The following is a 15,000-nucleotide window of genomic DNA, read 5'->3' as shown; positions in this document are numbered from 1 at the left end:
TATTGTACCTTCACAATTCTTTAGAGGAGATAAACAGTACTCTAATGGGATACGAGAAACAGAATGATCTTAAACTGGAAGGGATGGATGAGACACTCAGTAATCTGACACAGAGACTCAGCCTGATAGAAAGCAATGTGGTCGCATTGAGCAAGGTGAAAAAGAGAACAAACCTGACCTCCCAGATGGTAAGCCTTTTCAGATTTTTCTGTGACATGTTCTGTGTTCCAGTGTTTTGTCTGTACATAGATGATATTCCCCTACCTCCTGAGAACAGTGTTCTGGCATATTTAAGGGACTCTCATTTGGTTTGTGTTTAACCCACGTCTCTAACCCTTACACCATCTCTGTGAAATGAATGGCACGGTCTGCATTTAGAAAGGGCTGTGTGAGGGGCAGTCTGCCAACACCTCACTGTGATTTGTTGGCAGAGATAAGAAATCTCTTCTTATATTGCCAGTGGCCCATCTGCTAGGGAAGCTTAGCACTATTTCCAAAGGAAGTCTTTTGGGTTTTGATTTTTTTGATTTTGGTTTGCTTTTGCTTTTGCTTTTGAGACACAGTCTCCCTGAAGCCTTAGCTGGCCTGGAATTCACTATGTAGACCACCCCAAAATGGCCTCAGTCTCACAGAGATCCACCTGCCTCTGCCTCCCCAATGCTGGAATTAAGGCATGTACCACCACTCCCAGCTTTTTTTACTTCTTTCTTTCTTTCTCTTTCTTTCTCTGTGTGGTGGGTATATGTGTGTGTTTTCAAGGTTTTAGAATTGGTAGGAGTGACCGTTACCAAAAATCTTTTGCCATTCTTTAACCCTGAACTTGTCTCTCAGATATATTCTGCTTCTGTCTACATATTACAGGGATTCTTTTGCATATAATGTTAGGAACACCATTTGAAACAAATGAAGTTGCTCCTGTAAACAAACCCTAATAAAGATAATTGGGTCACTAAGAAATAATAAATAAATAATGAAAGGAGAAGGGGGATTGGTTGGGGAAAATAAGGTTAGTAAAAAGGGGACAAGAGAGATGGATAGGGGGTTGGTGGGGGTGAGTATGATCAAAATGAATACATTATGTAATGGCCCCAAATGGAGTCCCCCAAATTGTAATAGCCAAAGTAACTCCATTTTCTTGAGTTTGTATAAAGCCATCACTTTAAACTTCAAAGGCTAGAAAAATAGCTTCAAGGTTAAGCGCCTGAACTTAGTTGCTTCCCCTTAGAAGAGTGCTTTCTTTGGAGTAGCCGACCTTGGTCACCTCCCAGCCACTGCAGTCAAGAAGCCTAAATAACAATAGTAATAGGTCTCTATACATCTGTTAAAGAAGGACTAACACAGGCTTGTTCTGGCTTCTGTAGTTTGCTTATCTGCTAACTTGGGCCATCCTGACCCTACTCAGGACCACTTGGCATTACTCATGTGTGATGAAATTCCTATGATATGTATGGGTTTTGCCTTTATAAGCTAGTTTCACACTCCCCTCGGGGCCATGGGTCCTGAATCTGACTAAAGGACCACAGGCAGCTATAGCCCTAATAAATTTGACCAATTCAAATTTTATTTGGGTCTGGTAGTCTTTTCCCAGTGGTTTCAAACTCTGGAACAATTATGTTCATGTATGGAAATATGATGAAACCCATCATTGTATGTAATTAATAAATGCTCATGAAAACATTTTTTTATATTTTATTATTTTTATTTTATGTGCATGAGTCTATTGCCTGCATGTATGTGAGTGCACCCATGTCGTGCAATGCCTCAGAGGTCAGAAGATGGCTTCTGGAACTGGAGTTAAAGATGGTTCATAGCTGCCATGTGGGTGCTGGGAATCGAACCCAGGTCCTCTGCAACAGCAGTCAGTACTCTTAACCGCTGATCCATCTCTCCAGCCCCATGAAAAACGTTTTTAAAAAAGGTGAAATCAGAGCAGCTCAACTTAAAAAGGGCAACAAGTCATTATATATGTCAGAAAACTGATCACTAATGCTGGTTGACCTTGAGGTTTACTGGTTTATGATCTCATGAATAAATGTGGTTTATTTGTTTAGTTACATTTCACCTATACATTATACTGGGATCCATGTGGATCATTTCATAATTGTTTTAGGTCTCCCTTTAAAGATTCCATACAGCAAAGACAGAGGCATATATATTTTCCGACAATGGAAACCAAATATAGGAAATTTCCACCAAAGCTGGAAGTGAGCATGGCAAGGAATGTTTGAACTGGCTCTGCCACAGTGGAACCTTGGCAAGTTGCTTGGATATGGTTTTAAAGATAGAGTAGAAGACCTGTCCCCTTTGCCTTACAAGAGTGTATAGTATGTAATTTACTACAAAGCTGTGAAGATTAAAGGAGCCCTAGTTTTGTTTTGTTCTTTTTTTGTTCGTTGGTTTAATTTAGTCTTTTTGAGATAGGATCTCCCTGTAGCCCCGGGTGGCCTGGAACTCACTATGTAGACCAGGCTGGCCTTGAACTCACAGAGATCTCTCTGCCTCTGCCTTCTGAGTGAGAAGCCCTAGTTTTTAAAGCCCTTTTGAACTCGCTAAGCTAAGTAGAGCTGAGAACTTTGGATTATTTGATGAACAGTATGTCTTGAAGGTTTTCAAGGTTTATTGTGAAAGCTTACCACCCCAAGCCCCTTGGTGTTCCTGCCCTCCTCTTTTTATTTTTAGCCACTAGAGAAAATCGGTACTAGTATCCTCTCTCCAACTGTTTCTTCCAACAGCATCAACCCCAACCTGAATATGGGCAGAAGTTCTGTCGCTTTTTGTATTTCAAAGTTTTAAAGTTTGTGACTAAAACAACTAAAAGCCCCAATTTCAACTTTGTCTCCCTGCCTCCACCTCTGCTCTCTTCCATTCTCCCACTCCTTTGTGATTTATGTTGAAATAAGTTTGACCACTTTGTTTAAAAAGCGTTCATTAAATACTGGGAGTGGGGAGATGGCTCAGTTGGTAAAGTGTCTGCCACACAAGCATGAGTTCAGATTCCCAGCACCCATGTAAAAGCCAGACATAGTGGTACAAGTCTGAAACCCAGTGCTGGAGTTGGGCAGAGATAGGTAGATCCCTGAGTCTGTGGTGCTGGAGAGATGACTCAATGGTTAAGAGTACCAGCTGCTCTTGCGGAGGACCTGGCTTTGGTTCCCAGCACCCACATGATGACTAACAACCATCAATAACTCCAGTTCCAGGGAATCTGACACTGACCTTCACACTGACCTCCATAGGCATTATACTCATATGATGCACTTACTTAAATACATGCAGGCAAAACACTCATACACATAAAATAAAAATAAATAAATAAATAAATAAATAAATAATATTTTTAAAAAATAAGATGGAGAGAAATCCAGGATTGTCAACCTCTGACCTCCACATATATACCTGTGCACGCACTCAAACTGTATGCATGCACAAAAATATTTGATGTCATTCACGTTTTAATGTTTGAGGCCAGGCATGATGGCACACACCTTCAATCCCAGCACCCCTGAGTTAGAGACATGAGGATCTCTGTGAGATCAAGGCCAGCCTGATCTACATAATGAGTTCCAGGCCAGCTGGGGCTACAGGGAGACCCTGTCTCAAAAAGACCAACAACAACAACAACAAAAAAAATACATCAGCATCTCTGCATGTAACCTGTTCTTCCTTCCTTCTCAAGAAGAGTACTTTGGTCTTTATACTAAAACTCCAAGACAAAGCAATTAGTAAAGTAATGTATTCGTGAATACCACAGCAGGCACCTTACTAGGAACTGGGATGGCCACAGTGAATGAGACAGACACAAGACCTGGTGCACATCACAAAAACATTAATACAAAACTAAACAGATCACAAGTCTGATAAGTGCTACAAAGGAAAAGCATAGGGTATGACAAGGAGATTAACAAAAATCAGGAAGGCACCCCTAGGGAAATGGCCTTTAGGCTGAGACAGTTATCTACACCAATGATGGAGGACAGAGGCATAGGTAATCTAAAAATGGGATCCAGCTTAAAAATCATGTCTTGTTTAGGCTGCAATCTTAACAAGCCTCTGCCAGTTCCCTTCACCTTGTAACCTTTTTTTTTTTGGAGATAGGCTCTCCCTGTAGCCCCAGCTGGCCTGGAACTTGCTATGTTGACCAGGCTGACCTCAAACTCACAGAGGTCTACCTGCCTCTGCCTCCCAAGCGCTGGGATTAAAGGCATGAGCCACCATACCCACCTTGTAACCTTACTTTTTTGTTCTTCCCAGACATATTGTGTAGATAAAATAAGCCATCAGTGATATGCTCTGGTATGCCAGGAAAGAGTTTGATTGCGGCATTCTCCAATTATACTGTTAACGTTGTGTGTCCTGGAATGGGGTAAAGAAAAAGCCCGGAAGATTGTGACAGAGTGACTACAGTGTCATCTGAGATGCACAGTGTGTTTGAGTTCAGAGGATAGGCAGTTCAGAGGAAGTGAACTTGGACTAGAACCATATTATAGGCAACTTTTGATGCAAGGCTTTTTAGCTCTATTTTTTTCATCCTTAGCAATTTGTATTATTTAATTAAAGTTGCATACATTTAAGGTTTCCATGCATTATAAGTTGGGCTTTTGTTGAGTTTTTGAACTGCTTCTGCACATTTTTAAACCTCAGAACACAATACCACACTTCTGCCTAAATCTCTTGGCTTTACTGTCAGATACCTTGTATTTTATAACAGTCATCCCAGTCTCTCAGCCCCTTTGTGCTGCCTCATCAAAGCATCCTAACCAGATACAGTTTCTCCTAGCAGTAAGCATTTAGTACCTAGTTTCATTACATATGTCCATGGTGACACTTCCTAAATAAACCAAGTGGCCCACTGAACAGGAACTATTAGGGTAGAAATGAAGATAGGAAAAGAATAAGTAAACACATTGAATATAAGGATTTCACACATACTCTCTTAAACCCAGAGTGAGGCCTTTTCATACTAGCAAAAGCAGTTAGAAATTAAGCTCATAGAAACTGAACTTTCCTTTTTTTTTTAACAATTAAATGTATTTTATATGCCACCCTCAATCAAGTTGGGAAGAAGAGGGAGCTTTCTCACAGATAAAGCAACAGTTTGAATTAGAAATATTACAACTCCTTCATGTCCCTGACAATTCCTGTCACCAGTTGAATCATCAAAATAAGGACAGTATGTAGATCAGGGGAATACTTGTGGTTTGCTTGGGCTCAGCTGCTTTTTTTTTTTTAAAGCTCTGCCTCAAATGACCTGGTCACAAGGTCATATGAGATATTCAACACAGTTTTTTAGTTAGTATGAAATGGCTGCTAGAGGGCTAGAGAGATGGCTCAGCAGTTAAGAGCACTGACTGCTCTTGCAAAAGACCTGGGTTCAATTCCCGGCACCCACATGGCGACTACAAACCGTCCTTAACTCCGGGTCCAGGGGAATCCGAAGCCACCTTCTGACCTCCGTGGCATTGCACGACATGGGTGCACTCACATACTTGCAGGCAATATACTCATACACATAAAATAAAAATAATAAATTTTAAAAATAGCTGCTAGAAAATAATATCCTCATTGAGGAAGCACCTAAGTAAGGATACATTTCCTTTACTGCTGATGCATGCATGCCTTTCCCTATCAGCCAAATGTTCACAATGAATCAGATCATCTAGAGCATAATGTTCCCTTAATAGTCTAGTCTCAAATCCAGCTACATACTCATCGACATTGAGCACCAAAGATAGCCCTAGTATGTGTCAGTGCATTCCCTCCTTGACTTGAGAGGGAACCTGCTAGAGGTCAAAGCACTGGCTCTGGGAATACAGCAGAGGCTCCAGTGAAGTGTTACTTCTACCTTAAGCCTTCTGTGATCTTTGTTTTGGACAGAAAGAAGATAATTCAAATTCTCAGGTATACAAGCTACGAGAAAGACTACAGCTGATCGATGCTCTCACAAACAAACCCAAAAGCGACAGGCCTCCAGAGTTTGCAGAGGAAGGTAAGTGCCAGGCTGACTTCTGAATATTTCACGCAGTTTTGGGCTGCTTGCCTCCCACACGGGTAATAGGGAAGGTTCCGGAAGCACTGATCGAACCGCATGAGTGATGCCTGAGTGCACCGACATGAAGCTGATGCACTTCACTTTCATTTAGCAAAAGTCCATTTTGTACTTGATTTGTACTCTAGTCTATTAAGGGAAGAATGGGTAATGTTTAGCTGGAAATAGACTTCTCCATGCTGCCTGCACCCAATTATAGGCAAAAATGCTACTGTCATAGTTTATATTAAACCAGTCCTAGATGTTGTTTCCATTTTTGTAAGTGCATAAAATTTACTTAAAAATAAATATTAGTCCTCCTGAAAGTCATTAACATAGAGTGATGAAAGTATTCAGCTGGAAGGCCACTTTGCTTTAGGTAGAGACAAAATTTATCAATGTTATCAGATTTATTAACTAACATTTATGATTTAGGTTCGATGAGGCTATAACAAAGGTACCTAGACTATGTTGGATTTGACCTCCCTTCCTACAAGTTTTTTTCAGGTTTGGAAATGCAGGATAGCCTTCCTTGGATTCTCTTGTGTGGGAAACAACTATAATGAAGGCCTTGTCCTAACACTGCTACAATCATGGTAGTACCCTTTTTTTTTTTCGGTCTTTTTGAGACAGGGTCTCCCTGTAGCCCCAGCTGACTTGAACTCACTATATAGACCAGGCTGGCCTCTGCCTCTGTCTCCCGAGTGCTGGGGTTAAAGGTGTGCACCACCACACCTGGCAGTAGCACTCTTTTAACACCAGCATGGCTGGTGGCACGTGCTCCCAGACCAGACTTAGAGCACATCTCCCAGGAAGTCAGAAGATCTTTACTATCCAGCTACTATGCTGTGGTCACTTGACAACTTAAATTCTTACCATGTAATCATACATAATGTTAACTTGTGCTACAGTTTGATTATTCCCTATCGAAAATGTTTGGGACCCAAAGTGATGCATATTTGGGGTTCTTTCATATTTTAGAATATTTGTGGATGTATAGTAAGATATCTTTGGGAGGTACAAAGTTCATTTATGTTTCATATACACATTTTATGTGTGTATGTGTGTGTGTGTATGCATATAACCTGTTGTTATTTTTGTACAGTATTTTTAGGGCACCTTTATTTTGACTGACCCATCACATGGAATTTTCCACTTCTGTCATGTCAGTACTTTTTAGAGTGCTTTAGATTTTGGAGCAGTTCAGATTTTCAAATTAGGGATACTCACCTGGCATGAGAGTTCTGTTTCAAACTAATTCATCTTTGGTTGTCCAAAACATACCTCAGTCTGTGCTTTTACCTTTCTACTTTTTATGCTATTTAATTCTCAGCTGTTTCTCTTAAATTAAATATATATGCCTTTGTCCTAAAAGGTGACCCTCAATACTAGTTGAATTTGCTGTTGGCATTGATTGTAATAAATGTGTTTGTGTTTGCTACAGAGCAAGTACAGAGTTTCACATCAAATCCGTCAGCATTGCCAAAATTTTCACACTTTCTTGGAGACCAAACTGAGACCCAGCTAAAACCTATCTCCCTACCAGGAATTTCTAGCATCAAAGGTAAATTTTTATACTTACAGGCTATTTGGTGGGAATGTTCAAATGTCATAACTGTTGGAGATTTTTAATGTTTTACTTATTTAAAAAGTTTGTATCTAATGAACTGAAGAGAGTTCAGCTGGTGAAGAGAACTTGAGTTCGCTCCCCAGAACACATATTTTTAAAAAGCTAAGTGTGGTGGTAAATTCTTAGAATCCCAGTGCTGATGAAGTGGCAGCAGATCCTTGAGGCTCAGTGGCCAGCCAGCCTAACTTTTTGGCAAGTTCCAGACCAGTGAGAAACACTGTCTCAAAAACAAAAATGTGGCCAAGCATGGGGGGTGCAGTACTCAAGGGGCAGAAGCAGGCAGATTTGTATATTTCTGGTCTACATAGTGAATTTCAGGCCAGCTGGGGCTACAGGGAGACCCTATTTCAACAAAACCAAAAGGGTGAACAGGAGCCAGGAAGATGGCACTTGCCTTGAAGCCTCATTACCCAAGTCTTTCCCTGGAACCCATGTAAAAGTGAAAGTAGAGAACCAATTCCACAGAATTGTCCTCTAACATCCGCATGTACACACACACACACAAAAAAAAAAAAAACAATTTTTAAAAAGTGGATAGCTGGGCATGGTGGCACACACCCTGTAATCCCAGCACTCAGGAGGCAGAGGCCGGCGGATCTCTGTGAGTTCAAGGCCACCCTGGTCTACATAGTGAGTTCCAGGCCAGGTGGGGCTATAGGGAGACACTGTCTCAAAAAAGACCAAAAGAAAAAAAAAAAAGTGGCTAGTACCTGAGGAGTGACACCCAGGGTTGACCTCTGGACTCACACATGTACACACACATAGATGTACACATACAAGTTATAGCTAACATTTAATGGGCCATATTCAGGAAACTATGTAAGTCTGAGCAGCAGATAATTGATTGAGGCAGAATTCAAGTTAAAGCTGTTACCAGTGTTTCCACTGTTGACCAGTGTACCATACTGTCTCATTTTTTTAAAGATCTTCATTCATTCACTAAGTGCCTCATTAAACTTCATGCCAAACAATGGGAATACATTGTAAGATACAGTCTCAGCCAGGCATGGTGACACATGCCTGTTATCCCAGCACTCAGGTGGCTGGGACATAAAGAGCAAGGGAAGCCCAAGCTATATGTAGCAAAATCATGTATCAAAGAAGGAAACAAGGACCTAGAGAGATGGCTCAGCAGTTAAGAGCACTGGCTGCTCTTGCAGAAGACCCAGGTTCAATTCCCAGCACCCACATGGCAGCTAACAACCGTCCATAACTCCAGTGCCAGGGGAATTCAACACCTTCTTCTGACCTCCATGGGCATTGCATGACACAGGTGCACTTACATACATGCAGGCAATATTCATATACATAAAATAAAAATAATAAATAAAATACTTTTTTACAAAAGGAAAGAAAAGATGAATTTCTTTCCTCAATAATATTATAGTCTAGGCGCTGAAGGGATGGTTCAGCGGTTAAGAACACTGGCTGTTCTTGCAGAAGACCAGGGTTCAAATCCCAGCACCCACATGGCAGCTAACAACTGTCTGTACTCCAGTTCTAAGGACTCTGTCCTCCATAGGCATTGCACAACACAGCTGCACTTACCTACGTGCAGGCAATACCCACATACACATAAAAAAATTAATAAATAAATAAAATATTTTTAAAAAAAGAATTTTATAGTCTAGAGCCAGGAATGGTGGCACACGCCTTTAACCCCAGCACTCAGGAGACAGAGGCAGGCAGATCTGAAATTCAGGCCAGCCTGATCTACATAGCAAGATCCAGGCCAGCTGGGGCTACAGGGAGACCCTGTCTCAAAAAGACAAAATGAATGAGGGCTGGAGAGATGGATCAGGGGTTAAGAACATCATAATAATATAGTCTAGTAGTCTAGTCTAGAGGGCAGAAAAAGCAAATATAGTACTATGAGATTAGCAAAACAAGTAAAAGTTGACCCTCTTTTTCAGAGCCCTCTGAAAATCAGCAAAATAAATATTCATAGAAAGTTTGTATTTCACAGAATAATGTTCACCTTGCTTCCAATAATGTGTTCTACTCTTTGTTGTGATGTTAAAATTTGGTTTTGCTTTTACTAACTGGAGAGTCACCTAGTTCTGACCACATACTTTTCTCTGATTCTTCACTTTAACTTACATGCCATTGTATGTTATCTTCCAGGTCTGGTATAGGCTCTTCCTGTGTACTATTACCTATTTTCTTTGTACCCATTTAGTATATGTCACTCTTAAAATTCCCTGGGGAGAAACAAAATTTAGCTTCCGTGAGTAAGGTCTATATCCATTCACTTCTAGCCTCTAGCAGAGGCTGGTGCACATGAATGTTACTGAATGAATCACTTATATATAATTAATGCTCAAAGCATAAAACTGTTAAATACATTACTTTATTCCTTTGTTTTCTAGGGAGGAAGGAGTGTTATATTTAAGGGCAACATAAGTTGCCTACTTCACATTCTACTATTATATCAAGAACTGATGAGAATAAGTCAAGGGAGATCCTTGAGTTAGATTAAGGAATAGCAGTCTTAACATTTATGCTTCAGTCTTCAGTTGCCGCCTTTGATCCTTTTGAATGACCACACTTTTGAAATGACCTGAAGTAGAGGAAGCAGTCATTTTGATGTATACACTACTGGCAAGTACATAATATTTTGTATCAACTTATGCCACCACCACCACCCCAAAAAAAACACATAAAGTTTTCCATCAGGGCCACTTGTTGTCAAGCATTAGGAAGAAGTATCCCATCTGCCATTCTGGCTGTCAGAGTTTCTGCATCTTTACCAGCTGCATTGCTGGGCCGTGGTAGAAGGTAGAACCTACTCAGAAGTTTATAAGAACTTCTCATTTTTAGTGTATGAGTGTATTGCCTAACGTGTGTAAGTGTGCCTATGTGCAGTGCCCGAGGAGGTCAGAAAAGGGTGTTGGATCCCCTGGAACTGGAGTTATGGATGGTTGTTAGCCACCATATAGGTACTGGGAACCAAACCAAGGTCCTCTGCAGAAGCAGCCAGTGCTCTTAACCTCTGAGCCATCTCTCCAGCCTCCCAGTTTCATTCTTTCCTGGGAACCAAATGGCAAGAGGCTTATTGAATCAAAATGTGGCCTTGAATAAATGAATGAAAATAATTTAGGAAGGTTTTTAAAGAAAAATAAGCCTCAATAACCTTCTTTGGCATTAAAGAATAAATCTCTGTGAATGTAGGAACAGTCAAGTCCTTTTTATTTATTTTTATTTCTTTTAAACTTTTATTTGGGGAGGTTTTTTGAGGCAGGGTCTCATGTAGCCCAGGTTGACCTCAAACACTTGTGTTTGGGATTACAGACACATACCACCATATCCAGCTCAAGTCCTTTTTAAATGTCACAGGCTATTGAGGGAAACTTTCTAATCCCATTACTTGAAATAGATTTTTTTTGTTGTTTTGGTCCTTTTGAGACAGGATCTCCCTGTAGCCCTGGCTGGCGTTGATCTCACAGAGATCTGCCTGCCTCTGCCTCCCGAGTGCTGGTATTAAAAGCATGCACCACAATGCTGAGCTCTAGGAATTTTTTAAAATATAGATTAACTGATAGCATTGTCTTAACTACCAAAAAATTTAAATGCAGAGAGAATACAAGCAATACGTAGTCCTTTAGTTCTTTTTTATTGAGATATAATACATACGTGATAAATCACTGTTTTAAAATTATAAACATGTGGGTTTTAGTATATTCTCAAGGTTGTACAGCCATCACCATTATCTAATTCCAGAGTATTTCCATCATCCTAGAATGAAAATTTGTATTCCTTTAACAGTCATTCCTGGGGCTGGCTGGATGGCTCAGAGGATAAAGGTGCTTGCAACCAATGCTGACTACCTGAGTTCCATCCCTAGATGCCACATGGTGGAAGGAGAGAACCAGTTGCTGAAAGTTCTCTTATAACCCCCATATGCACACTATTTCATGCACACACACACACAAGATAAATAGATGAGAGAAAAAATATTTTTTAAGTTACTCCATAGTAACTGGAGAGATGGCTCAGTGGTCAAGAGCACTGACTGCTCTTGCAAAGGACCCGGGTTTGAGTCCCAGCACCCACATGGCGGCTACGAACCATCCTTAACTTCAGTTCCAAGGGAATCCAAAGCCCTCTTCTGATCTCTGCATCATTGCATGACACGGATGCACTCACATACATGCAGGCAATACATTCATACACATAAAATAAAAATAATAAGATATTATTTTAAAAAGTTACTCCTTAGTTACACCTCACTCCAGCCCCAGCAACCACTGTCTCTAGGTTTGCATATTTGGAATGTTTCATATAAATGGAATCTCATGGGGCTAGAAGGATGGCTCAGCAGTTAAGAAAGAGCTCTCGCTGCTCTTGCAGAGGACCCAACTTTAAATCCCAGCTTCCACATGGCAGCTAACTGTAACTCCAGCTCCAGGGGATCCAACACATTCTTCTGACCTCTGTGAGCATTGTATGGCACAGGTGTACTTACATGCATGCAGGCAATACATTCATACACATAAACATAATAAAAATAAAATATTTTTTAAAATAAATGGAATCATACAATATATGACCTTGTGTGTGCGACTTTTATTATAGTGGTCTAGTGATGTGACATGAAGTAATACTTCCTTTTTGTGGCTGAATAATAGTCTATTGTGTGGTATGTCCACATTTTATTCATCCATTCATCAGCTGATGTATATTTGGGTTGTTTCCGCTTTTGTGCAATTTAGGGATATGTGTTTTCATTTCTCTTGACCTAGGAATAAAATTGTTAGGTCATAAAATTTCTTGAAGAGCTGCCAAACTATTTTCCAAAATATCTCTACTGAATTATAGTCTCATCAGCAGCATATAAAGACTCGATCCACTTTGTCCACATGTTCACCAATACTTCTTGATGATGGCCATCCTCGTGATTATAAAATAGACTCACTGTAATCTTGAGTCTCTGGCTCTTGAGCTCCTTTATTTCTGGATCCAGAGAGATAGTATTATGTAATACAAAGAACACCAGAGACGTAATAGTATCTGTAGCCAGCCATGATAGGGTAACACTAGCACTTGAACCTCGGGGGAGGATTGCTAGTTTGAAGCCAGCCTGAGCTATATAGTAAGACCCTGTCTCAACAAAAATGAATCACATGTGGGTGGGGCCTGCCTATAATCCTAGCACTTGGATAGTAAAGGCAGGAGATCAGGAGTTCAAGCCCAGCCTCAGCTATGTAACTTGAAGACAGGCCAAGCAAGGGGGTGAGGGATCGGGAAGGAGAAAGGGAGGAAAGGAGGAAGGGAGGGAGGAAAGAGGAGGGAAGAAAAGAGGGAAAGAAGGAGGGAGGGAGGGAGGGAGGGAAGGGAGGAAGGGGGTTAAGGAAGGAAGGGAGGGAGGGCAGGAGGGAAGAAAAGAGGGAAAGGAGGGAGGGCAGGAGGGAAGAAAAGAGGGAAAGAAGGAAGGGGGAGGGAGGGAAGGAGGGAAGAAAAGAAGGAAAGGAGGGAAGGGAGGAAAGAAGGAAGGAAGGAAGGAAGGAAAAATTTGTATTCTAACATATCTTGAGTTATGTTACCTTAGGCAAGTGACTGTCCTTTTTGAGCTTTGAGTGGATATTTGGGACTGTTATTACTTACAGTCTTCCAAGACATTTGTCTAATCCCCACTTGCCCATCCAACAAGAACTCTCACAGTATGTAATGGTCTGTTTTATAGGCTAGCTCCTATCAAATAGACTTGATTCCTTTCTGCTCTTTCAGCATAGAGTAAAATCTGCAAAATCTAAAGGAAAGGCCTAGATCTGTGAGAAAGCCAGTCTTTCCATCTCACCTGTAATTGTCACTGCTTTTATTTTGGTGAGAAACAATACTATATAGCAAGCTTTTAAAAATATGTTTAAAACATGTTTCACATGCTACCCCTTATTGCCTGAGAAATTTTCCCCAGGTATATAAACTAGGTACATAAGTCAAACACTTAATATCATAAGGAAATTTATTTTAAAACAGTTTTTTCATATACATATAATTTTCTGATCTATTAAGGATGAAAGCATATTTATATACTAATGAAATGGATGTGCTTTTTTTACATGAAGAATTAAATCTTAACTAAATACTTGATACTATGCAATGTAGAGCATCTTCATGTTTTTCAAAGTTGATTCATCTTTTTTATTTATATTTTTATTTGTTTTTATTGAATTTTTGTGTATTTCATACAGAACAACTCAAACAAATTATATTTATACCCCCGTCCCCACTGGCACCCTCCCATAGCTCCCCTCAACCCCCACTGAAGCACATATACTCTATCATCCCTGTTAAGGCCCACTGTATCAAGTCAGTGTCTCCAGACATTCCCCAGTGCAAGTCCATCCACTGAGGTCTAGTCAGCCTATTTAGAGTCCCTTGTTTTAGGAAGATCAGCTCTTCTTCACCTAGCAGCAATCAGTTGCCAATATTTCTTCAGATACGATTGGCATCTGCTGTTCATTTTCCCAGTTCTATGCCTGATTTTTGTCTGCCTGAGTTTTCATGGGACTTGTGTATGCCAACACCATTGCCATAGAATCATATGAGCAGATTCCCAGGAGCTTGTAGAACTCTGTTTTGATATGGTCATGCACCTCCTCCCTGACTCTTACAATCTTTCCACCCCCTATTCCAAAATGGTCCCTGACCTTGGGTGGGTAAAGTTTAATAAGGGAGTCCTATCCAAGGACCAGCATTCTTGGTCTCTATGCTTTGGCCATTTTTTGTGTTCCTGGCCCTCTGCTGCATGAGGGAGCTTCATTGATGAGAACTGAGAGATTCACTAGTGTCCTCTTCTTTATCCTTGTTCTATGTTCCATGAGCTTTAGGTGTAGTGGTTGCATTGTAGATGTGTCCCTTAGGCCTGGGACATTCATAGACAATGTCCGTGTGTGACCAGTTGTGGTACTTGGTAATAGTCTCTGACTGGTGCAAAATGAGCTTCTTTGATGAGTGGTGACTGGGATATTTGTTTATAAGGATTTGGTGCTAGGATCCACATATGAAGAACATACATCATTTGTTTCACTGAGTCTGTGTTACTTCACTTAGTATAACAGTTTCTAGTTCCATCCATTTACCTGCAAATTTCATGATTTTGTCTTTCTTTACTGCTGAGTAGAACTCCATTGTGAACCACATTTTCATTATCCACTCATCAGTTGAGGGACACTTAGGTTGCTTCCATCTCATCGCTAATGTGAAAAGAGCAGCAACAAACATGGATGTACAAGTAAAAGGATGAGTCCCTTGGGTCTATGCCAAGGGGTGGTATGACTGGGTCAAATGGTAGGTTCATTTGTAGTTTTTGAAGAGTTCTCCACACTGCTTTCCATAGGGGTTG

At 40.6% G+C, this 15,000-nt stretch overlaps 1 protein-coding gene across 1 annotated transcript in view; it reads left to right on the top strand.

Moving 5' to 3' along the window:
* The window catches only part of Efcab14 (EF-hand calcium binding domain 14), a 52,416-nt gene that overhangs the window by 31,553 nt on the left and 5,863 nt on the right, over nt 1-15,000 (top strand). Inside the window, exons 7-9 of the mRNA XM_008828529.3 lie at nt 1-188; nt 5,875-5,986; nt 7,470-7,589. The exon at nt 1-188 is cut by the window's left edge and continues 4 nt beyond it. Coding sequence (XP_008826751.1) covers nt 1-188; nt 5,875-5,986; nt 7,470-7,589 — 420 coding nt within the window. The remainder of the gene's footprint in view (nt 189-5,874; nt 5,987-7,469; nt 7,590-15,000) is intronic.

The sequence above is a fragment of the Nannospalax galili genome, unplaced genomic scaffold (assembly GCF_000622305.1).
Source record: "Nannospalax galili isolate Female #2095 unplaced genomic scaffold, S.galili_v1.0 scaffold1233, whole genome shotgun sequence".
Classification (NCBI taxonomy): Eukaryota; Metazoa; Chordata; class Mammalia; order Rodentia; family Spalacidae; genus Nannospalax; species Nannospalax galili.
This window is presented reverse-complemented; position numbering and strand designations above follow the sequence as displayed.